This window comes from Pezoporus wallicus, unplaced genomic scaffold (assembly GCF_028554395.1).
Source record: "Pezoporus wallicus isolate ANWC-B61680 ecotype Strahan unplaced genomic scaffold, APGP_CSIRO_Pwel_v1 contig_9829, whole genome shotgun sequence".
NCBI classification, from domain to species: domain Eukaryota; kingdom Metazoa; phylum Chordata; class Aves; order Psittaciformes; family Psittacidae; genus Pezoporus; species Pezoporus wallicus.
Genome location: NW_026636453.1, coordinates 1 through 23,185, shown reverse-complemented (window position 1 = coordinate 23,185; position 23,185 = coordinate 1). Strand labels below are relative to the sequence as shown.

The 23,185-nt window shown below is 55.0% G+C and overlaps 1 protein-coding gene, 1 long non-coding RNA gene and 1 pseudogene across 2 annotated transcripts; 1 reads left to right on the top strand and 2 right to left on the bottom strand.

Annotated features, from left to right (window-relative positions):
- Positions 1 to 1,783: 1,783 nt before the first annotated feature.
- LOC130594441 (uncharacterized) lies at positions 1,784 to 3,822 on the bottom strand. Its single transcript, XR_008971085.1, has 4 exons — positions 3,748 to 3,822; positions 3,468 to 3,537; positions 3,310 to 3,382; positions 1,784 to 1,943 (listed from the first exon to the last, which is right to left on the bottom strand). It is a non-coding gene; the product is annotated as an uncharacterized LOC130594441 (long non-coding RNA).
- A 2,836-nt stretch (positions 3,823 to 6,658) lies between these two features.
- LOC130594442 (transcription factor RelB homolog) lies at positions 6,659 to 17,069 on the bottom strand. Its single transcript, XM_057400325.1, has 7 exons — positions 17,020 to 17,069; positions 16,251 to 16,633; positions 13,975 to 14,132; positions 9,787 to 9,878; positions 9,549 to 9,680; positions 8,456 to 8,560; positions 6,659 to 6,729 (listed from the first exon to the last, which is right to left on the bottom strand). Exons 1-7 carry the CDS (start codon positions 17,042 to 17,044, stop codon positions 6,659 to 6,661), a joined length of 966 nt encoding a protein of 321 aa, XP_057256308.1. The 5' UTR covers positions 17,045 to 17,069.
- Positions 17,070 to 21,951: 4,882 nt separating this feature from the next.
- On the top strand, positions 21,952 to 22,989 carry LOC130594439 (stabilizer of axonemal microtubules 1-like; annotated as a pseudogene).
- Positions 22,990 to 23,185: the final 196 nt, after the last annotated feature.

The following is a 23,185-nucleotide window of genomic DNA, read 5'->3' as shown; positions in this document are numbered from 1 at the left end:
GGTGTGGGGGTGTGAATGGGGTGCTGCAGGTGTGAGTGTGTGTGTGGGGGGTGTGAATGGGGTGTGAATGGGTGCTTGTGAATGGGGTGCACAAGGTGTCAGTGTGCGGGGGGGGGGGTGTGAATGGGTTGTGAATGGGGTGTGAGTGGGTGCTTGTGAATGGGGTGCTCAGGGTGTGAGTGTGCACGGTGTGCGTGTGTGTGTGTGTGTGAATGGGGTGTGAATGGGGAGTGAATGAGGTGCACAAGGTGTGAGTGTGCGGGGGGGGCGGGGTGAATGGGGTGTGAATGGGTGCTTGTGAATTGGGTGTGAATTGGGTGTGCAAGGTGTGAGTGTGGAGGGGGGGGGAAGTGTGAATGGATGCTTGTGGATGGGGAGTGAAGGGTGCACAAGGTGTGAGTGTGCGGGGGGGGGGGGGGGGAGTGTGAATGGATGCTTGTGAATGGGGAGTGAATGGGGTGCACAAGGTGTGAGTGTCCACCGGGGGAGTGTGAATGGGTGCTTGTGAATGGGGTGCTCAAGGTGTGAGTGTGCAGGGGGTGTGAATGGGTGCTTGTGAATTGGGTGCAAAAGGTGTGAGTGTGTGGTGGGGGGAGTGTGAATGGGGTGTGAATTGGGTGTGAATGGGTGCTTGTGTACAGGGAGTGAATGGGGTGCTCAAGGTGTGAGTGTGCTGGGGGGGGGAAGTGTGAATGGGATGTGAATGGATGCTTGTGAATGGGGAGTGAATGGGGAGCACAAGGTGTGAGTGTGCACGGGGGTGTGTGAATGGGTGCTTGTGAATGGGGTGCACAAGGTGTGAGTGTGGAAGGGGGGGTGTGTGAGGTGTGTGAATGGGGTGTGAGTGGGTGCTTGTGAATGGGATGCTCAAGGCCTGGGTGTGCGGGGGGGGGGGGGAGTGTGAATGGGGTTTGAATGGGTGCTTTTGAAGGTGTGAGTGTGCAGGGCGTGGGGAGTGTGAATGGGGTGTGAATGGGTGCTTGTGAATGGGGTGTGAGTGGGTGCTTGTGAATGGGATGCTCAAGGCCTGAGTGTGCGGGGGGGGGGGGGGGGGGGGGGGGGGGGGAGTGTGAATGGGGTTTGAGTGGGTGCTTGTGAATGGGGTGCTCAAGGTGTGAATGTGCAGGGTGTGGGGAGTGTGAATGGGGTGTGAATGGGTGCTTGTGAATTGGGTGCACAAGGTGTGAGTGTGCTGGGGGTGGGGAGTGTGAATGGGTGCTTGTGAATAGGGAGTGAATGGGGTGCACAAGGTGTGAGTGTCCACAGGGGGAGGGTGAATGGGGTGTGAATGGGTGCTTGTGAATGGGGTGTGAGTGGGTGCTTGTGAATGGGATGCTCAAGGCCTGAGTGTGCAGGGGGGGGAGTGTGAATGGGTGCTTGTGAATGGGGAGTGAATGGGGTGCTCAAGGTGTGAGTGTGCGGTGGGGGGAGTGTGAATGGGGTGTAGATGGGTGCTTGTTAATGGGGTGCTCAAGGTGTGAGCGTGCAGGGGGTGTGGATGGGTGCTTGTGAATGGGGTGCTCAAGGTGTGAGCGTGCAGGGGGTGTGGATGGGTGCTTGTGAATGGGGTGCTCAAGGTGTGAGCGTGCAGGGGGTGTGGATGGGTGCTTGTGAATGGGGTGCTCAAGGTGTGAGTGCGCATGGGGGGGGTGTGGATGCGCACGGGGGTGCCCTGTCAGCATGCACAAAGCGAGTGTGCCCAAGGTGTGAGCGTGCCCCACGCGTGCACGCCGCATGCACGGCCCCAGGGTCCTGGGTGTCCCTGACGGGTGCTGGGGGGTCCCAAGGGGTCCCTACGGGTGCGGGGGGGGGCCCGGGGGCTGCAGCAGCCGCGTCACTCGGCTGAGCTGCGCCGCGGCGTCCTCCTGCTCCTGCTGCAGCCGCCGGTTGCTGCGGCGCAGGGTCCGAACCTCGGCCTGGAGCCGCTGCTGCGCCTCCTGCTCCTGCCCAGGGCGAGAGCGGGGACAGCGTAGGGACCAGAGAGACCCATAGGGACCAGAGAGACCCATAGGGACCAGAGAGACCCATAGGAACCATAGACCCGAGAGACCCATAGGGACCCAGAGGGACCAGAGAGACCCAGAGGGACCAGAGAGACCACAGGGACCCATAGGGACCAGAGAGACCCATAGGGACCAGAGAGACCCATAGGGACCCATAGGGACCAGAGAGACCCATAGGGACCCGAGAGACCCATAGGGACCCATAGGGACCAGAGAGACCCATAGGGACCCGAGAGACCCATAGGGACCCATAGGGACCAGAGAGACCCATAGGGACCAGAGAGACCCATAGGGACCCATAGGGACCAGAGACCCATAGGGACCCGAGAGACCCATAGGGACCCAGAGGGACCAGAGAGACCCAGAGGGACCCGAGAGACCCATAGGGACCCGAGAGACCCATAGGGACCCATAGGGACCAGAGAGACCCATAGGAACCATAGAGACCACAGGGACCCATAGGGACCAGAGAGACCCATAGGGACCAGAGAGACCCAGAGGGACCCATAGAGACCATAGGGACCAGAGAGACCCATAGGGACCCATAGGGACCAGAGAGACCCAGAGGGACCAGAGAGACCCAGAGGGACCCATACGGACCAGAGAGACCCATAGGGACCCATAGGGACCCATAGGGACCCAGAGGGACCAGAGGGACCCAGAGGGACCAGAGAGACCCAGAGGGACCCATAGGGACCAGAGAGACCCATAGAGACCCAGAGAGACCAGAGAGACCGGAGAGACTCACAGAGACTCAGAGAGACCAGAGATACCATAGGGACCCAGAGAGACCATAGAAACCATAGGGACCCAGAGAGACCCAGAGAGACCATAGAGACCATAGGGACCCATAGAGACCATAGGAACCTATAGAGACCGGAGAGACCATAGAGCCCATAGGGACCAGAGATACCATAGGGACCCATAGAGACCATAGGGACCCATAGAGACCAGAGAGACCATAGAGCCCATAGGGACCAGAGAGACCATAGGGACCCATAGAGACCAGAGAGACCCAGAGAGACCATAGGGACCTGTAGAGACCAGGGAGACCATAGGGACCCATAGGGACCAGAGAGACCCAGAAAGACCCAGATACCCATAGAGACCAGAGAGACCATAGAGACCCATAGAGACCATAGGGACCCATAGAGACCAGAGAGACAATAGGGACCCATAGAGACCCAGAGAGACCATAGAGAGCGTAGGGACCTATAGGGACCAGAGAGACCCACAGAGACCCATAGAGACCAGAGAGACCATAGGTACCCATAGGGACCAGAGAGACCCACAGAGACCCCCCCACCTCCTGCAGATCCTCCTGCAGCTGCTTCAGCATCGCCTCCAACTGCGCCACCTTCTCCGAGAGGCTGCGGGACCTGGGAGGGGGGGGGTCACAGGGCTGGCACCTTGCCTGCCCCCCTCCCCCCCCCATAAGCCCCCTCAACCTCCCCCCATCCATACTCATCCTCAGGGCTCCCCTGGCTCAGGGTCTGCTGGGCCCCAGTGCTGGGGGGCTCTGGGAGCTGCTGCCCTGGAAGGGGGAGGATGAAGATGTGAGCCCCCCCCCACCCCCTCCATGGGGTGGGGGGCCCTGAGACACCCCCAGCACCCCCTTTAGGAGCCTCCCCACCCCCACCACCCCCTCTGGGACCAAGACCCCAGAACCTCCCCAAACCCCCATAGCCCCTCGTGACCCCCCCCCCCAGCCCCTCCTGCCACCACCCCCCCCCCCCCAGCTCACCCCCCCGCTCCAGTGCCTCCAGGATGCTGCTGCAGGCGCTGGCCAGGCGGGCGATGGCCTCCCACTCCTCCTCCTTCCCACGGGCCGTGCGGAACACCACCGCGATGTCCTCTGCACGGGACGGAGACCCACAGCGCCCCATAGCATCCTATAGCATCCTATGGAGCCCCATAGCATCCTACAGCATCCTAGAGACACCTACAGCATCCACCTCCCACGTGGCCGTGCGGAACACCACCGCGATGTCCTCTGCACGGGACGGAGACCCACAGCGCCCCATAGCGCCCCATAGCATCCTACAGCATCCTAGAGCATCCTAGAGACACCTACAGCATCCACCTCCCACGTGGCCGTGCGGAACACCACCGCGATGTCCTCTGCACGGGACGGAGACCCACAGCGCCCCATAGCATCCGATAGCGTCCTATGGAGCCCCATAGCATCCTACAGCATCCTATGGAGCCCCATAGCATCCTACAGCATCCTAGAGACACCTACAGCATCCACCTCCCACGTGGCCGTGCGGAACACCACCGCGATGTCCTCTGCACGGGACGGAGACCCACAGCGCCCCATAGCACCCCATAGCGCCCCATAGCATCCTACAGCATCCTATGGAGCCCCATAGCATCCTACAGCATCCTAGAGACACCTACAGCATCCACCTCCCACGTGGCCGTGCGGAACACCACCGCGATGTCCTCTGCACGGGACGGAGACCCACAGCGCCCCATAGCATAGCGCCCCATAGCATCCTACAGCATCCTATGGAGCCCCATAGCATCCTACAGCATCCTAGAGACACCTACAGCATCCACCTCCCACGTGGCCGTGCGGAACACCACCGCGATGTCCTCTGCACGGGACGGAGACCCACAGCGCCCCATAGCATCCTATGGAGCCCCATAGCATCCTACAGCATCCTAGAGCATCCTACAGCATCCTAGAGCATCCTAGAGACACCTACAGCATCCACCTCCCACGTGGCCGTGCGGAACACCACCGCGATGTCCTCTGCACGGGACGGAGACCCACAGCGCCCCATAGCGCCCCATAGCATCCTACAGCATCCTAGAGCATCCTAGAGCATCCTATACGGACCTACAGCATCCACCTCCCACGTGGCCGTGCGGAACACCACCACGATGTCCTCTGCACGGGACGGAGACCCACAGCACCCCATAGCGCCCCATAGCGCCCCATAGCATCCTACAGCATCCTAGAGCATCCTACAGCATCCTAGAGCATCCTACAGCATCCTAGAGCATCCTAGAGACACCTACAGCATCCACCTCCCACGTGGCCGTGCGGAACACCACCGCGATGTCCTCTGCACGGGACGGAGACCCACAGCGCCCCATAGCGCCCCATAGCATCCTATGGAGCCCCATAGCATCCTACAGCATCCTAGAGCATCCTAGAGCATCCTAGAGACACCTACAGCATCCACCTCCCACGTGGCCGTGCGGAACACCACCGCGATGTCCTCTGCACGGGACGGAGACCCACAGCGCCCCATAGCATCCTATAGCATCCTATGGAGCCCCATAGCATCCTACAGCATCCTATGGAGCCCCATAGCATCCTACAGCATCCTAGAGACACCTACAGCATCCACCTCCCACGTGGCCGTGCGGAACACCACCGCGATGTCCTCTGCACGGGACGGAGACCCACAGCGCCCCATAGCGCCCCATAGCGCCCCATAGCATCCTACAGCATCCTATGGAGCCCCATAGCATCCTACAGCATCCTATGGAGCCCCATAGCATCCTACAGCATCCTAGAGACACCTACAGCATCCACCTCCCACGTGGCCGTGCGGAACACCACCGCGATGTCCTCTGCACGGGACGGAGACCCACAGCGCCCCATAGCATCCTACAGCATCCTATGGAGCCCCATAGCATCCTACAGCATCCTAGAGACACCTACAGCATCCACCTCCCACGTGGCCGTGCGGAACACCACCGCGATGTCCTCTGCACGGGACGGAGACCCACAGCGCCCCATCCTAGCGCCCCATAGCATCCTACAGCATCCTAGAGCATCCTAGAGACACCTACAGCATCCACCTCCCACGTGGCCGTGCGGAACACCACCGCGATGTCCTCTGCACGGGACGGAGACCCACAGCGCCCCATAGCGCCCCATAGCGCCCCATAGCATCCTACAGCATCCTATGGAGCCCCATAGCATCCTACAGCATCCTAGAGACACCTACAGCATCCACCTCCCAAGTGGCCATGCGGAACACCACCGCGATGTCCTCTGCACGGGACGGAGACCCACAGCGCCCCATAGCATCCTATGGAGCCCCATAGCATCCTACAGCATCCTAGAGCATCCTACAGCATCCACCTCCCACGTGGCCGTGCGGAACACCACCGCGATGTCCTCTGCACGGGACGGAGACCCACAGCGCCCCATAGCGCCCCATAGCCCCCATACAGCATCCTATGGAGCCCCATAGCATCCTACAGCATCCTAGAGACACCTACAGCATCCACCTCCCACGTGGCCGTGCGGAACACCACCGCGATGTCCTCTGCACGGGACGGAGACCCACAGCGCCCCATAGTGCCCCATAGCATCCTATGGAGCCCCATAGCATCCTACAGCATCCTAGAGCATCCTACAGCATCCACCTCCCACGTGGCCGTGCGGAACACCACCGCGATGTCCTCTGCACGGGACGGAGACCCACAGCGCCCCATAGCGCCCCATAGCATCCTACAGCATCCTATGGAGCCCCATAGCATCCTACAGCATCCTAGAGACACCTACAGCATCCACCTCCCACGTGGCCGTGCGGAACACAACCGCGATGTCCTCTGCACGGGACGGAGACCCACAGCGCCCCATAGCGCCCCATAGCATCCTACAGCATCCTATGGAGCCCCATAGCATCCTACAGCATCCTAGAGACACCTACAGCATCCACCTCCCACGTGGCCGTGCGGAACACCACCGCGATGTCCTCTGCACGGGACGGAGACCCACAGCGCCCCATAGCGCCCCATAGCATCCTACAGCATCCTATGGAGCCCCATAGCATCCTAGAGCATCCTACAGCATCCTAGAGCATCCTAGAGCATCCTAGAGCATCCTAGAGACACCTACAGCATCCACCTCCCACGTGGCCGTGCGGAACACCACCACGATGTCCTCTGCACGGGACGGAGACCCACAGCGCCCCATAGCATCCTATAGCATCCTATGGAGCCCCATAGCATCCTACAGCATCCTACAGCATCCTAGAGCATCCTATAGCATCCTAGAGACACCTACAGCATCCACCTCCCAAGTGGCCATGCGGAACACCACCGCAATGTCCTCTGCACGGGACGGAGACCCACAGCACCCCATAGCGCCCCACAGCATCCTAGAGCATCCTAGAGACACCTAGAGCATCCTAGAGAGATCTACAGCATCCTACAGAGCCCTAGAGTATCCTAGAGACTTACAGCATCCTATAGAGCCCCATAGCATCCTATGGAGCCCTAGAGCATTCTAGAGACCTACAGCATCCTATGGAGCCCCATAGCATCCTATGGAGCCCTAGAGCATCCTATAGAGCCCAGTGCTCCCAATGCAATCCTAGGGTACCCAGATGCCATCCCAGTGTACCCAGATGCCATCCCAGTGTACCCAGATGTGATCCCAGTGTACCCAGATGCGATCCCAGTGTACCCAGATGCGATCCCAGTGTACCCAGATGCTATCCCAGTGTACCCAGATGTGATCCCAGTGTACCCAGATGCCATCCCAGTGTACCCAGATGTGATCCCAGTGTGCTCCCAGTGCAATCCCAGTGTACCCATATGTGATCCCAGTGTACCCAGATGTGATCCCAGTGTGTCCCAGTGTACCCAGATGCGATCCCAGTGTACCCAGATGCGATCCCAGTGTACCCAGATGCGATCCCAGTGTACCCAGATGCGATCCCAGTATACCCAGATGTGATCCCAGTGTACCCAGATGCCATCCCAGTGTACCCAGATGCGATCCCAGTACCCAGATGCTATCCCAGTGTACCCAGATGCGATCCCAGTGTACCCAGATGTGATCCCAGTGTACCCAGATGCGATCCCAGTGTACCCAGATGCGATCCCAGTGTACCCAGATGCGATCCCAGTACCCAGATGCTATCCCAGTGTACCCAGATGCGATCCCAGTACCCAGATGCTATCCCAGTGTACCCAGATGCCATCCCAGTGTACCCAGATGCCATCCCAGTGTGTCCCAGGGTACCCAGATGCAATCCCAGTGTACCCATATGTGATCCCAGTGTACCCATATGTGATCCCAGTGTACCCAGATGCGATCCCAGTGTGTCCCAGTGTACCCAGATGCTATCTCAGTGTGTCCCAGTGTACCCAGATGCTATCCCAGTGTGTCCCAGTGTACCCAGATGCAATCCCAGTGTGTCCCAGTGTACCCAGGTGCGATCCCAGTGTCCCAGTGTACCCAGATGCCATGTGTCCCAGTGTGTCCCAGTGTGTCCCACCCAGATGTGATCCCAGTGTACCCATATGTGATCCCAGTGTGTCCCAGTGTACCCAGATGTGATCCCAGTGTGTCCCAGTGTACCCAGATGTGATCCCAGTGTGTCCCGGTGCGCTCCTGGTGCAGTCCCAGTGTATCCCAGTGCAATCCCAGTGTATCCCAGTGCAATCCCAGTGCAATCCCAGTGTGATCCCGGTACCTTTCTGGACCTTGTCGCAGAGCAGGTAAAGCTCCTCGCCCCCCGTGCAGGGCCCGCTCTCCTTGTTCATGCGGCAGATCCGCAGCTCTGACGTGTTGGTGGATTCTATGGGATCACCATGGAATGGGATCGGGAACGTTCCCATCGGGATCATCCCTTCCCACCCAAACCCCATGGAATGGGATCGGGAACGTTCCCATCGGGATCATCCCTTCCCACCCAAACCCCATGGAATGGGATCGGGAACGTTCCCATCGGGATCATCCCTTCCCACCCAAACCCCATGGAATAGGATCGGGAACGTTCCCATCGGGATCATCCCTTCCCACCCAAACCCCATGGAATGGGATCGGGAACGTTCCCATCGGGATCATCCCTTCCCACCCAAACCCCATGGAATGGGATCGGGAACGTTCCCATCGGGATCATCCCTTCCCACCCAAACCCCATGGAATGGGATCAGAAACGTTCCCATCGGGATCATCCCTTCCCACCCAATCCCCATAGAATGGGACTGGGAACATTCCCATTGGGATCATCCCTTCCCACCCAATCCCCCATAGAATGGGACTGGGAACATTCCCATTGGGATCATCCCTTCCCACCCAAACCCCATGGAATGGGATCGGGATCATTCCCATCGGGATCATCCCTTCCCACCCAATGCCCCATAGAATGGGACTGGGAACATTCCCATTGGGATCATCCCTTCCCACCCAATCCCCATGGAATGGGATCATAAATGTTCCCATCAGGATCATCTCTTTCCGACCCACCCTCTCAGAATGGGACTGGGAACATTCCCATTGGGATCAGCCCTTCCCACCCAATCCCCATAGAATGGGATCAGAAACGTTCCCATTGGGATTATCCCTTCCCACCCAATCCCCCATAGAATGGGATCGGGATCATTCCTTCCAACCCCATCCCCATAGAATGGGATCGGCATCATCCCTTCCCACCCAATCCCCATGGAATGGGATCAGAAACGTTCCCATTGGGATCATCCCTTCCCACCCAATCCCCCATAGAATGGGATCGGGATCCTTCCCCTCGGGATCCCCCCCACGGATCGGGATCGCTCCCCACGTACTCTTGTCGAAGATGGGCTCAGAGAGCACGGGCCCGAGGTGCCGCGTGTGTCCCGCCGCATCCCGGTAGGAAGCCTGGAAGCAGATCCGCACCACGTTCATGTCCACCTCCTGGTGGTTCCGGAGCGCTCCGGCTGCGGGGGGGGGGGGGGGGGGGGGGGGGGACACCACAGGGGGAGTTGGTGGCCCCACGGGGATGGGCTCATCCCACCGGGACACGGACGGAGCCCCTGGAGCTACCTTTGAAGGGGTCGATTCCCAACTGGAGCTTCTTCTCGATGGCCGCCTCAATTTCCTTCTTCTTCACGCACTGGATGCCCAGGTTGCTGAAGCTGCAGAGATGGGATGGAGCGGCTCCTTCCATCCCAACCCCATCCCAACCCACCCCAACCCATCCATACCCATCCCAACCCATCCTAGCTCCATTGTAACCCACCTGAACTCCATCCCAACCCAATTCTAACCCATCCCAACCCCATCCTAACCCATCCATACCCATCCCAACCCATCCGTACCCATCCTAACTCCATCGTAACCCAACTGAACTCCATCCCAACCCATCCATACCCATCCCAACCCATCCGTACCCATCCCAACACATCCGTACTCATCCCAACCCCATCCGTACCCATCCCAACACATCCGTACCCATCCCAACCCCATCCCAACCCATCCCACCCATCCGTACCCATCCATACCCATCCCAACACATCCGTACTCATCCCAACCCCATCCGTACCCATCCCAACACATCCGTACCCATCCCAACCCCATCCCAACCCATCCCAACCCATCCGTACCCATCCATACCCATCCCAACACATCCGTACTCATCCCAACCCCATCCGTACCCATCCCAACACATCCGTACCCATCCCAACCCCATCCCAACCCATCCCAACCCATCCGTACCCATCCATACCCATCCCAACCCCATCCTAACCCATCCGTACCCATCCCAACCCCATCCTAACCCATCCCAACTCCATCCCAACCCATCCCTGCCCATCCCAACCCCATCCTAACCCATCCCAAACCATCCCTGCCCATCCCAACCCCATCCTAACCCATCCCAACTCCATCCCAACCCACCCATACCCATCCCAACTCCATCCTAACCCATCCCAACCCATCCGTACTCATCCCAACCCCATTCTAACCCATCCCAACCCCATCCCAACCCATCCCACCTCCATCCCAACCCCGTCCCAACGCCATCCTAACCCATCCCAACCCCATCCCAAACCCATCCTAACCCATACCAACCCCATCCCAACCCATCCCTACCCATCCCAATCCCATCCCAACCCCATCCCAACCCATCCCACCTCCATCCCAAGCCATCCCAACCCCATCCCAACTCCATCCCAACCCCATCCCAACCCATCCCAACCCTGTCCCAACTCATCCCAACCCCATCCATCCTAACCCATCCCTACCCCGTCCCAACCCCATCCCTACCCATCCCAACCCAACCCCATCCCAACCCATCCCAACTCCGTCCCAACCCATCCCAACCCTGTCCCAACCCATCCCAACCCCGTCCCAACCCATCCCAACTCCATCCCAACCCCGTCCCAACCCATCCCAACTGCATCCCAACTCCGTCCCAACCTATCCCAACTCCATCACAACCCATCCCAACTCCATCCCAACCCCATCCCAACCCAACCCATCCGTACTCATCCCAACCCCATCCTAACCCATCCCAACCCCATCCTAACCCATCCCAACCCATCCCTACCCGTCCCAACCCCATCCCAATCCATCTCAACACCATCCCAACCTCGTCCCAACCCTATCCCAATCCATCTCAACCCCATCCCAATCCATCCCAACCTGCAATCCTACCCCTTTGCGCCTCCTGGAGATGGCTCCTTCCATCCCAGCCCCATCCTAAACCCATCCCAACCTGGAATCCTGCCCCTTCCCACCTCCTGGAGGCAGCTCCTTCCATCCCAACCACATCCCAACTCAGAATCCTGCCCCTCCCACCCTCCCAGAGGCAGATCCTTCCATCCCAACCCATTGCAACCCCTTCCCAACCTGGAATCCGGCCCCTTCCCACTTTCCTGGAGGCAGCTCCTTCCATCCCAACCCATCCCAACCTGGAATCCTGCCCCCTTCCCACCTCCTGGAGGCAGCTCCTTCCATCCCAACCTATCCCAACCTGGAATCCGGCCCCTTCCCACCTCCTGGAGGCAGCTCCTTCCATCCCAACCCATCCTAACCTGGAATCCTGCCCCCTTCCCACCTCCTGGAGCCAGATCCTTCCATCCCAACCCATCCCAACCTGGAATCCTGCCCCCTTCCCACCTTCCTTGAGGCAGCTCCTTCCATCCCAACCCATCCTAACCTGGAATCCTGCCCCTTCCCACCTCCTGGAGGCAGCTCCTTCCATCCCAACCCATCCCAACCTGGAATCCTGCCCCCTTCCCACCTCCTGGAGGCAGCTCCTTCCATCCCAACCCATCCCAACCTGGAATCCTGCCCCCTTCCCACCTCCTGGAGGCAGCTCCTTCCATCCCAACCCATCCCAACCTGGAATCCTGCCCCCTTCCCACCTCCTGGAGGCAGCTCCTTCCATCCCAACCCATCCTAACCTGGAATCCTGCCCCTTCCCACCTCCTGGAGGCAGCTCCTTCCATCCCAACCCATCCCAACCTGGAATCCTGCCCCCTTCCCACCTTCCTGGAGGCAGCTCCTTCCATCCCAACCCATCCCAACCTGGAATCCGGCCCCTTCCCACCTCCTGGAGGCAGCTCCTTCCATCCCAACCCATCCCAACCTGGAATCCTGCCCCCTTCCCACCTCCTGGAGGCAGCTCCTTCCATCCCAACCAATCCCAACCTGGAATCCTGCCCCCTTCCCACCTTCCTGGAGCCAGCTCCTTCCATCCCAACCCATCCCAACCTGGAATCCTGCCCCCTTCCCACCTTCCTGGAGGCAGCTCCTTCCATCCCAACCCATCCCAACCTGGAATCCTGCCCCCTTCCCACCTCCTGGAGGCAGCTCCTTCCATCCCAACCCATCCCAACCTGGAATCCTGCCCCCTTCCCACCTCCTGGAGGCAGCTCCTTCCATCCCAACCCATCCCAACCTGTAATCCTCCCCCTTCCCACCTTCCTGGAGCCCGCTCCTTCCATCCCAACCCATCCCAACCTGGAATCCTGCCCCCCTCCCACCTTCCTGGAGGCAGCTCCTTCCATCCCAACCCATCCCAACCTGGAATCCTGCCCCCTTCCCACCTTCCTGGAGGCAGCTCCTTCCATCCCAACCCATCCTAACCTGGAATCCTGCCCCCTTCCCACCTCCTGGAGGCAGCTCCTTCCATCCCAACCCATCCCAACCTGGAATCCTGCCCCCTTCCCACCTTCCTGGAGGCAGCTCCTTCCATCCCAACCCATCCTAACCTGGAATCCTGCCCCTTCCCACCTCCTGGAGGCAGCTCCTTCCATCCCAACCCATCCCAACCTGGAATCCTGCCCCCTTCCCACCTCCTGGAGGCAGCTCCTTCCATCCCAACCCATCCCAACCTGGAATCCTGCCCCCTTCCCACCTCCTGGAGGCAGCTCCTTCCATCCCAACCCATCCCAACCTGGAATCCTGCCCCCTTCCCACCTCCTGGAGGCAGCTCCTTCCATCCCAACCAATCCCAACCTGGAATCCTGCCCCCTTCCCACCTTCCTGGAGCCAGCTCCTTCCATCCCAACCCATCCCAACCTGGAATCCTGCCCCCTTCCCACCTTCCTGGAGCCAGCTCCTTCCATCCCAACCCATCCCAACCTGGAATCCTGCCCCCTTCCCACCTCCTGGAGGCAGCTCCTTCCATCCCAACCCATCCCAACCTGGAATCCTGCCCCCTTCCCACCTCCTGGAGGCAGCTCCTTCCATCCCAACCCATCCCAACCTGGAATCCTGCCCCCTTCCCACCTTCCTGGAGCCAGCTCCTTCCATCCCAACCCATCCCAACCTGGAATCCTGCCCCCTTCCCACCACCTGGAGGCAGCTCCTTCCATCCCAACCCATCCCAACCTGGAATCCTGCCCCCTTCCCACCTCCTGGAGGCAGCTCCTTCCATCCCAACCCATCCCAACCTGGAATCCTGCCCCCTTCCCACCTTCCTGGAGGCAGCTCCTTCCATCCCAACCCATCCCAACCTGGAATCCTGCCCCCTTCCCACCTTCCTGGAGGCAGCTCCTTCCATCCCAACCCATCCCAACCTGGAATCCTGCCCCCTTCCCACCTCCTGGAGGCAGCTCCTTCCATCCCAACCCATCCCAACCTGGAATCCTGCCCCCTTCCCACCTCCTGGAGCCAGCTCCTTCCATCCCAACCCATCCCAACCTGGAATCCTGCCCCCTTCCCACCTCCTGGAGGCAGCTCCTTCCATCCCAGCCTCATCCCAACCCCATCCCATGCCGGTACCTGTGCCGGGGGTTGCTCTGGGGCCTCAGCACCACCTGGCAGAGGCCGTTGCTGCAGTCCTTGCCCACCAGCCCATGGGGGTGCACGCGGTGGGGCCAATCCTTCCACACCAGGCACGCGGTCACCGTCACCTCCGGGATCGCGCCGCAGTTCAGGAGCTGCAGGGACCAAACCCGGCCATGGGGCACCCGGGGGGGGGGGGCAGCACCCATGGGCCAGCAGCACCCAAGGGAGAGCCAGGGAAGGGGCTGGAAGCACCCGGATCCAACCCTCGGGGATGCCTTCCATAGGGCAGGCTGCTCCTTGGGCACTGCCAGGGATGGAGCATCCCAATGGCTCCATAGCATCCCACCAGCCTCGGGGGGAAGAGCTTCATCCCAAGATCCCATCCACCTCTCCCTGCTCCCATTATCTCATCCCATCCATCCCGTGGCCAAAGCCCCTCTTCAGGTCCCCTGGAGCCCCTTTAGGCAGTGGGTGTTCCCCCCCCTTGGACCTGCAGCTACCATTGGATGCAGTGGGGAGCTCCCATAGGACACAATGAGGAGTTCCTATAGGACACAATGGGAAGCTCCCATAGGACACAATGAGGAGTTCCCATAGGACACAATGAGGAGCTCCCATAGGACACAATGAGGAGTTCCTATAGGACACAATGGGGAGTTCCCATAGGACACAATGGGGAGCTCCCATAGGACACAATGGGGAGCTCCCATAGGACACAATGGGGAACTCCCACAGGACACAATGAGGAGCTCCCATAGGACACAATGAGGAGCTCCCATAAGACACAACGGGAAGCTCCCATAGGACACAATGAGGAGTTCCCATAGGACACAATGAGGAGCTCCCATAGGACACAATGAGGAGTTCCCCCATAGGACACAATGGGGAGTTCCCATAGGACACAATGGGGAGCTCCCATAGGACACAATGGGGAGCTCCCATAGGACACAATGGGGAACTCCCACAGGACACAATGAGGAGCTCCCATAGGACACAATGAGGAGCTCCCATAAGACACAACGGGAAGCTCCCATAGGAAACAACGGAGAACCCCCACAGGACACAGTGGGGAACCCCCATAGGACACAGTGGGGAACCCCCATAGGACACAATTGGGAACTCCCATAGGACGCAATGGAGAGCTCCCATAGGACACAACGGAGAGCTCCCATAGGACACAATGGAGAACCCCCATAGGACACAATGGAGAGCTCCCATAGGACACAATGGAGAACCCCCATAGGACACAATGGGAAGTTCCCATAGGACACAGTGGGGAGCTCCCATAGGACACAACGGGGAGCTCCCATAGGACACAACGGAGAACCCCCATAGGACACAATGGAGAGCTCCCATAGGACACAATGAGGAGCTCCCATAGGACACAATAGGGAGCTCCCATAGGACACAATGAGGAGTTCCCATAGGACACAACAGAGAACCCCCATAGGACACAATGGGGAACCCCCATAGGATGCAATGGGGAGCTCCCATAGGACACAATGGGGAGCTCCCATAGGACACAATGGGGAGCTCCCATAGGACACAACGGAGAACCCCCATAGGACACAATTGGGAGCTCCCATAGGACACAACGGAGAACCCCCATAGGACACAATGGGGAGCTCCCATAGGACACAATGGGGAGCTCCCATAGGACACAGTGGAGAACACCCATAGGACACAATGGGGAGCTCCCATAGGACACAATAGGGAGCTCCCATAGGACACAGTGGGGAGCTCCCATAGGACACAGTGGGGAGCTCCCATAGGACACAATGGGGAGCTCCCATAGGACACAATGGGGCTCTCCCATAGGACACAATAGGGAGCTCCCATAGGACACAACGGAGAACCCCCATAGGACACAATTGGGAGCTCCCATAGGACACAATGGGGCGCTCCCATAGGACACAACGAGGAGCTCCCATAGGACACAGTGGGGAGCTCCCATAGGACACAATGGGGCGCTCCCATAGGACACAATAGGGAGCTCCCATAGGACACAATAGGGAGCTCCCATAGGACACAATGGGGCGCTCCCATAGGACACAAGGGGCTGTCGGTGGCCCTCATTGATCTTCTCCTCACCCCACACCCCAAATCCTCCTCCTCCTCCTCCATCCATCCCGGAGCCGTTTCCCCGTGGACCCACCATGACGTGGGTCCGTGAGGTCCCAGCTGACTCCCCCACATCCCTCTCCCTCCCTGTGCTTCCCCCAAGCTCCCGACCCCCTTCCCGACCCCAATCCCGGCCGATCCCAGCTCACCTCGATGGCGGGCAGGGTCTTGCTGGCCTCGGTGCTGCTCTGGCCCAGGATGCTCCCGGCCGAGCGGCCCTCGCACTCGTAGCGGAAGCGCATCCCGCGCTGCTTGGGCTGCTCCGTGATCACCAACCGGGGCGGCTCCAGCAGCTCCTCCAGCTCCTCCTTCACATTCCCGGCGCCGGGAATCCACCGGCTCCGCTCCCCCCCCAGCGAGAGGCTGCTGAGGCTCTGGGTGAGCTGTGGGGCGCCGCCTGCCCCCGCGGTGCCCACCATGGGGCTGGAGCCGCGGGGCACCAGCTTGGCCGAGGGTCGGGGGGGGGGTTTGGGATGGAGCGGGGCTGGATCCGGCTGGAATCCGTCCTCCTTCATCACCTCCTCGATGATCGCTATGGGGCGAGCAGGACCCCTCTGAGCCGGGCCTGATCCCAAGGGATGGGTCCAGGCGGATCCTGCCCCTTTCCCACCTCCTTCAGGGGGCTTTGAGCAAGCCCATCCCATTCCATTGATCTCCCACTGCATCCCATAGGGGGTTCCCCCCTGGGATCTACGGATGCAGGAGGTGGGATCCCATCACCTGAAGGTCCAGGATCCGGTTCCGGCTCCCAACACACACCGGGATGCCGACGGGAATCACTCACCTAAATCATCTGCAAAGGGAAGGCCATGGAGGGACCCGCACCCATGGGTGCCCCCTGAGGGGACCCCCAGCCTGCAGGAGCCGAGCTGGGGGCACCCTGATCCAGGGGGAACAATGGGATCAGGGGGAGCTTACCAGGGACAGGAGCAGCGTGCGCCATGGCCAGGCCGGGATCCTGCAGGGCAGCTCCTATGGGAACACGGGAAGGTTAATCCATGGATATATGGGAAGGTTAATCCATGGATATATGGGAAGGTTAATCCATGGATACATGGGAAGGTTAATCCATGGATATATGGGAAGGTTAATCCATGGGTATATGGGAAGGTTAATCCATGGGTATATGGGAAGGTTAATCCATGGGTATATGGGAAGGTTAATCCATGGATACATGGGAAGGTTAATCCATGGATACATGGGAAGGTTAATCCATGGATATATGGGAATGTTAATCCATGGATATATGGAAAGGTTAATCCATGGATATATGGGAATGTTAATCCATGGATATATGGAAAGGTTAATCCATGGATACATGGGAAGGTTAATCCATGGATATATGGAAGGTTAATCCATGGATATATGGGAATGGATATATGGAATCCATGGATATATGGAAAATCCATGGATACATAATCCATGGATACATGGGAAGGTTAATCCATGGATATATGGGAATGTTAATCCATGGATATACAGGAATGTTACCCAATAAAGACACGGGAACATCCCCCATGGATACACGGGAACATCCCCCATGGATACATGCATATATCCCCCATGGATACACAGGAGCAACCCCCACGGATACACACATATATCCCTATGGATACACAGGTACATCCCCATGGATACACACATATATCCCCCATGGATACACATATACACCCCTATGGACACACACATACATCCCTATGGACACACATACAACCCTATGGACACACACATACACCCCTATGGACACACACATATATCCCTATGGACACACATACATCCCTATGGACACACACATACATCCCTATGGACACACACATACACCCCTATGGACACACACATATATCCCTATGGATACACACACATATCCCAATGGATACATACATATATCTCTATGTATACACACATACATCCCTATGGACACACGCATATATCCCTATGGACACACACGTATTCCCTATGGACAGACATGTACATCTCTATGGACACACACATATATCCCCGATGGACACACACATACACCCCTATGGACACACGTGTACATCGCTATGGATACACGCCTATATCCCTATGGACACACGCATATATCCCTAAGGACACACACGTATATCCCTATGGACACACACATACATTCCCTATGGACACACACATATATCCCCCATGCATACACGCATACATCCCTATGGATACACACATATCCCTACGGACACACACATATCCCTACGGACACACACATATCCCTATGGACACACACATACATCCCTACGGACACACACATATATCCCCTATGGACACACACATACATCCCTACGGACACACACATACATCCCTATGGACACACGTATACACCCCTATGGACACACGCATACATCCCTATGGACACACGTGTATATCCCTACGGACACACACATGCATCCCTATGGACACAGGCATATATCCCTACGGACACACACACATATATCCCTATGGACACACACATACATCCCCCGTGGACACACACATACATCCCTATGGATACGCACATATCCCGTTCCCGTTCCCTTCCCCGTCCCCGTTCCCCCTTCCCCGTTCCGTTCCCCTCCCTCCCCGTCACACCTTCCCACTACCTAACATTGCTAGGCAGATAGCGTTTGTGTATCTCTTAAAATAATTTAAAATGGTCATATTTTATTTTATTTTTATTATGCCATGCAAATATAAAAGCTTATGATTGGTGCTGGCATTGAGATTTGTGCCAGTGGTCAGAAACACTTTTTTTTTTCTTAAAACTCAAAATGGCACAGGGATTAAAGAAATAAAGGTGTGTGAATCCAGTGTTAAGATTGGGCCAGCTGAAATGACTGAAAGTCAGACTTAGTGCTGCTGCATGTTTGCAACAGCATAAAACTAGAATGTTTATATTAAGCACACAGGAAATACTGTGCCTTTGGAATTACTTGAGTCATGAGGACTGTGACCCACAAGTGTAAAATACCCATGTTTACACAATTTTGAACACTTTGTTTGCGTAGGCAGTGTTGCCAGATGGTATTCATTGGAATAGCTTCAGTGAAGCCAACAAAAAAAAAGCTGCTTTGCTCAAGCAGAGGATCTTTCCTTATGTTTTAGATATCCTTTGACTTCTTTGTATCTGAACCAGATGTATGTCTTTCTCTTTTATCAGTGTTTAGGTCAGCACCTTAGATGTTACTGCAGAACTCTAATAAAATGTATCACAGTCACATTTGGTTATAATTTGCAGTATTTTTCACAAAACTGCAAATGGAAATCTTTGTCCAAACCCTCTCAAAGATCAAATTGCATACTGAAAGAATTCCCTTAGAGGCCCTGGTTCACAAAAAATACAAGTTTTCATAGTTCTGTTCTCTATTAGGTTATACTGATTACTGTCAAGCATGAAATTTTGAAACAAGCTTTTCAACTAATTATTGTAACTCAAATATATAAACAGCATATAAACCAGTGCTGCATTGGTACTAAAGTACCTTTCCTACTGTATTGTCACACTCCTTCCTGCTAAACACACCATACCTCAAATGACACGGTAGGTTTAAGATAATGCTATTACATATCGCAATTAATGTCAGAAGACTTTTGCAACTTAGGTTTCCAAAATTCTCATCTCCTCCAAGCTACACACATAGCTGTTTCTATCCATCTGCAGGTACGTAGTCTGATTTTAGTTTTGTTTTGCTTGGTTATAAAAAGATGTGCCTAACCTCCAATAATATATGGTTCATATCCTCCATTCCTTCTTGTACCCCTAATGTTTTCAAGATTATGTTACATGGGAAACTATTAATATCTATGGAGAAGAACTGGAATTCCAATAAATTTATAACTTGTTTTAAGGAATAGTAGCACTGCTGGCTTACAGTAGGTAAAATAAATTCATAATGCCTATGAGGTCTCCAAATGTGTGGAGCTAGTAAATTTTTAAAATTGAAGACAGATGGACTTGTCGTATTTTGAATATTTTGCAAAAGCTGTGGTTACATCCAAAATGCACAGACTATTTTCCAGTGAAGATGATGGGAGAATGTAAAAAGTTTTTGGTTACTCTTGGTTGGCATCTGAAATGTCAGCTCTCTGAACAAGCCTTTGCTTAGGGATGGGCTGAATCTTACTAGCTTCTCTGTTTTAACGCTTTATTAATACATCCTCTGTAATGACATATGTCCATTTATGCTTGTGGTTCACCCTGCTGGGCCACAGGAGAAAGATGTGTCCTAGGCATGGGCACAAGGTCAGTGTCCCACCAATGTGGTGGTGCCTGGGGCATTTACACACCTCTGCACTAGCAGGGCATGCAGCCTGGTCTTCAGTGGCACCGACAGTGGCAGATGAATGTCTATGCCAGTGCACACAGGCAGACCCATGTTGTCAGCTGACAATGCTAATTAGTAGCATAAGGGCAGCTCTGTACCCAAGTGCCAGGGCTCTCTGGGAACAACATGACATCTGTGGCTGCTGCTTTCTCTCTTGTGCCGGCACAGGCAACTTGATTTGAACCAGACGGACTTTAAATGGTTACCTAATTGGTGCAAAAAGTTACATTTTTGGTTACCTTCACAATGTAATGAGCACATCCTTTGTGTAGCTGTTTGTGCAGTACAGTAATCACTGCCATTCTAAAGGAATAACTCTGTTTGGATTGGGGAGTTCAAATATCCTGATACCTAACTGCATCATTTACTCACTAGGTAGCAAAAATCTAGACTTCCTTACTGTGCAGAGTCAGCTGGAAGGCTTATTTGCCTCATGACTCTCAATATTGGTTTGGGAGGACAAAAAGAAAAAAAAAGTAAATACTTGGGTTAGCTCCAAGACTATCTCATTTCAACTTCCTACTAAGTAACCATAATGCTCTCTAGGGAAGTTGCACAAGGCTCAGGAAGGGAAAATCAATGGTTGTGTGGCTGCAGCTCTGGTCAGTGTTAGGCAGATTTGCAATGAATTTTTAGTGTGACTCAGTGCAAATCTTTTAAAGTCTCAGTGCCTTATATTTTTCCCTGTGTCCTGCCAAGGAATGAAGACATGAATATTTCTAAAAATGCTGCCCTAAAAGTTTTCTTTGTCATGAATTTGGATAGCAAGTATGGACCATCTACCAGTATGATTCACTGCTTTAGATCAGCGTAGGCTTGGTCTGCAAATTCCAGCACACTTTTTCAAATAAGGGAAGAATTGGAGACAGAGTTACAAGCTCCTTCACTGGTTCTTGCTTGTACCCAATAGCAGTACCACAGAGGAAAAGCCAAGAGCTGAGGAAATGTCGCAGAGCACAGCTTGCTGACACTAACATGAGCTGCATAAACCTGAATTCAGCAAACAGTGGCAAGCATCACATCTATATAGCTGAGGGAACAGGTCATCTCAAATGAGAAGGTACAAAGAGGAAGGAGTAGCTCTGCAACTTGGCCTTTAAAGTGCCTAGACATACTGTGGGTGACACCTGAACAACCTTCTGCAGACATAGGCATACTTTGCCTGTGTTCTGAGCTAACTCCACAATATAACTACATGGTACTCCACTTTCATAATTTCTAGTTAACTGGGCATGAGGACAGTGCCCACTCTGTCACTTCCAGCCTTTGCAAGACAAGAGAATGTATTTTATCTTCCCACACTGTTTTTCACCCATCTCTATAGGTATGAGTGGTACACAGAATATTTTAATTTTCTGTGTAGATGCTAAGCATTTCCAGGGGTTAGCACACTAGTCTGTAAGGTGTTCTGTAGCAGCTCTTTTAATAGAATTTTTCATTACAACATTAACAAGTATTTATTACAGTAGAAAATGTAATAATCAAAACATAATATGGTATAAGCCTAAACTTAGAGCATTTAGATATGATTCCTCTTTACAATTCCTGTATTTCAGATGACTATGTGCTATGGAATGAACAAAGAAATTGATCAGACCAGACAACAGATTTCGCCCATCGGAATTAAAATTCGACCACAGAACCATTTTCCAGGATGACTATCTGTACAGGGGCCGGTTGCCACTGCGGCAGACCTCCAAATCAAATCCAGAAAACCAGGCTCCTGAGTATATAACTAATTATAGAGTGAATTATGTGCCACATCCTCCTGAAAAGCATTACGTCCATGAGAGGGAGAAATACAAGGCCAATGAGATCCCATTTGATGGCCTTACTACCCACAAAGTTTCTTACAAGTGGATGGCTGGTCAGCCAGCAAAACTTGCAAAACCATGCCAGTCAAAGTATCTCAATAATATTCCATTTTCCTCTACAACTGAGTTTCAGGAAAAATACCAAGCTTGGCCACGGGCTTCCATATTCACCAAGAAACCTGTTGTATATCTTCCTCCTCTTGAGAAAATGGACCTTCAGACCACTACTAAGATGCATTACAAGCACCGAAATGGCAAGCCAACCAAGAAGTGTCAACCTGTGGCCCAGATACCTAAAAGTACTGGGTCATTCAATAGCTCTTCACAATGAAAGAAGACTATAAGCCTTGGCTGTGCAAGAGGCTAAAACCTATCATTCATGCTCCAGAGCTGACTTTCTCAGCAAAGCCCATGGATTGCTTGACTACTTTTCAGACCCATTATGTGCCTCATCGGCCCACAGTTACAAAGAGCTATAAACCTCCCTGGTCCAGGCCCAAAGGATCAAACTCCACTACAAGCTAAATAATCTACACTACCAGCTACACACCAAAGACTTTGTTAGATGCTTGGCCTCTTACAAACACCCACCTGGGTACATCTTTGAGGGAACTAATGCTGATGGTCACAGTCTCTATCTACCTGCTTCCAGAAGTCGAGTGCCTGCAGGATTAATGACACAGAAGGAAGAAGAGAGTGGACAATCATCTTGGAAATGGATTCAAAAGCAAGGCCCCAGTGAGCTATGAATAAAGCTTGATTTTCTTTGTAACCTTCTTTCAAATCAATCTCTGATTTTATATTTGGAGTGCTAAGTAACTTCATTTGCAGACATTGACTTTTTCTGGCTCCATTTGTACAAATGAAAAGAAAGAACATCAATCCTGTTTTGTCCTAGATTTTCTCTTTTTTTTTGTTTTTCCCCAGCTAACTCTTGCTCTTTAT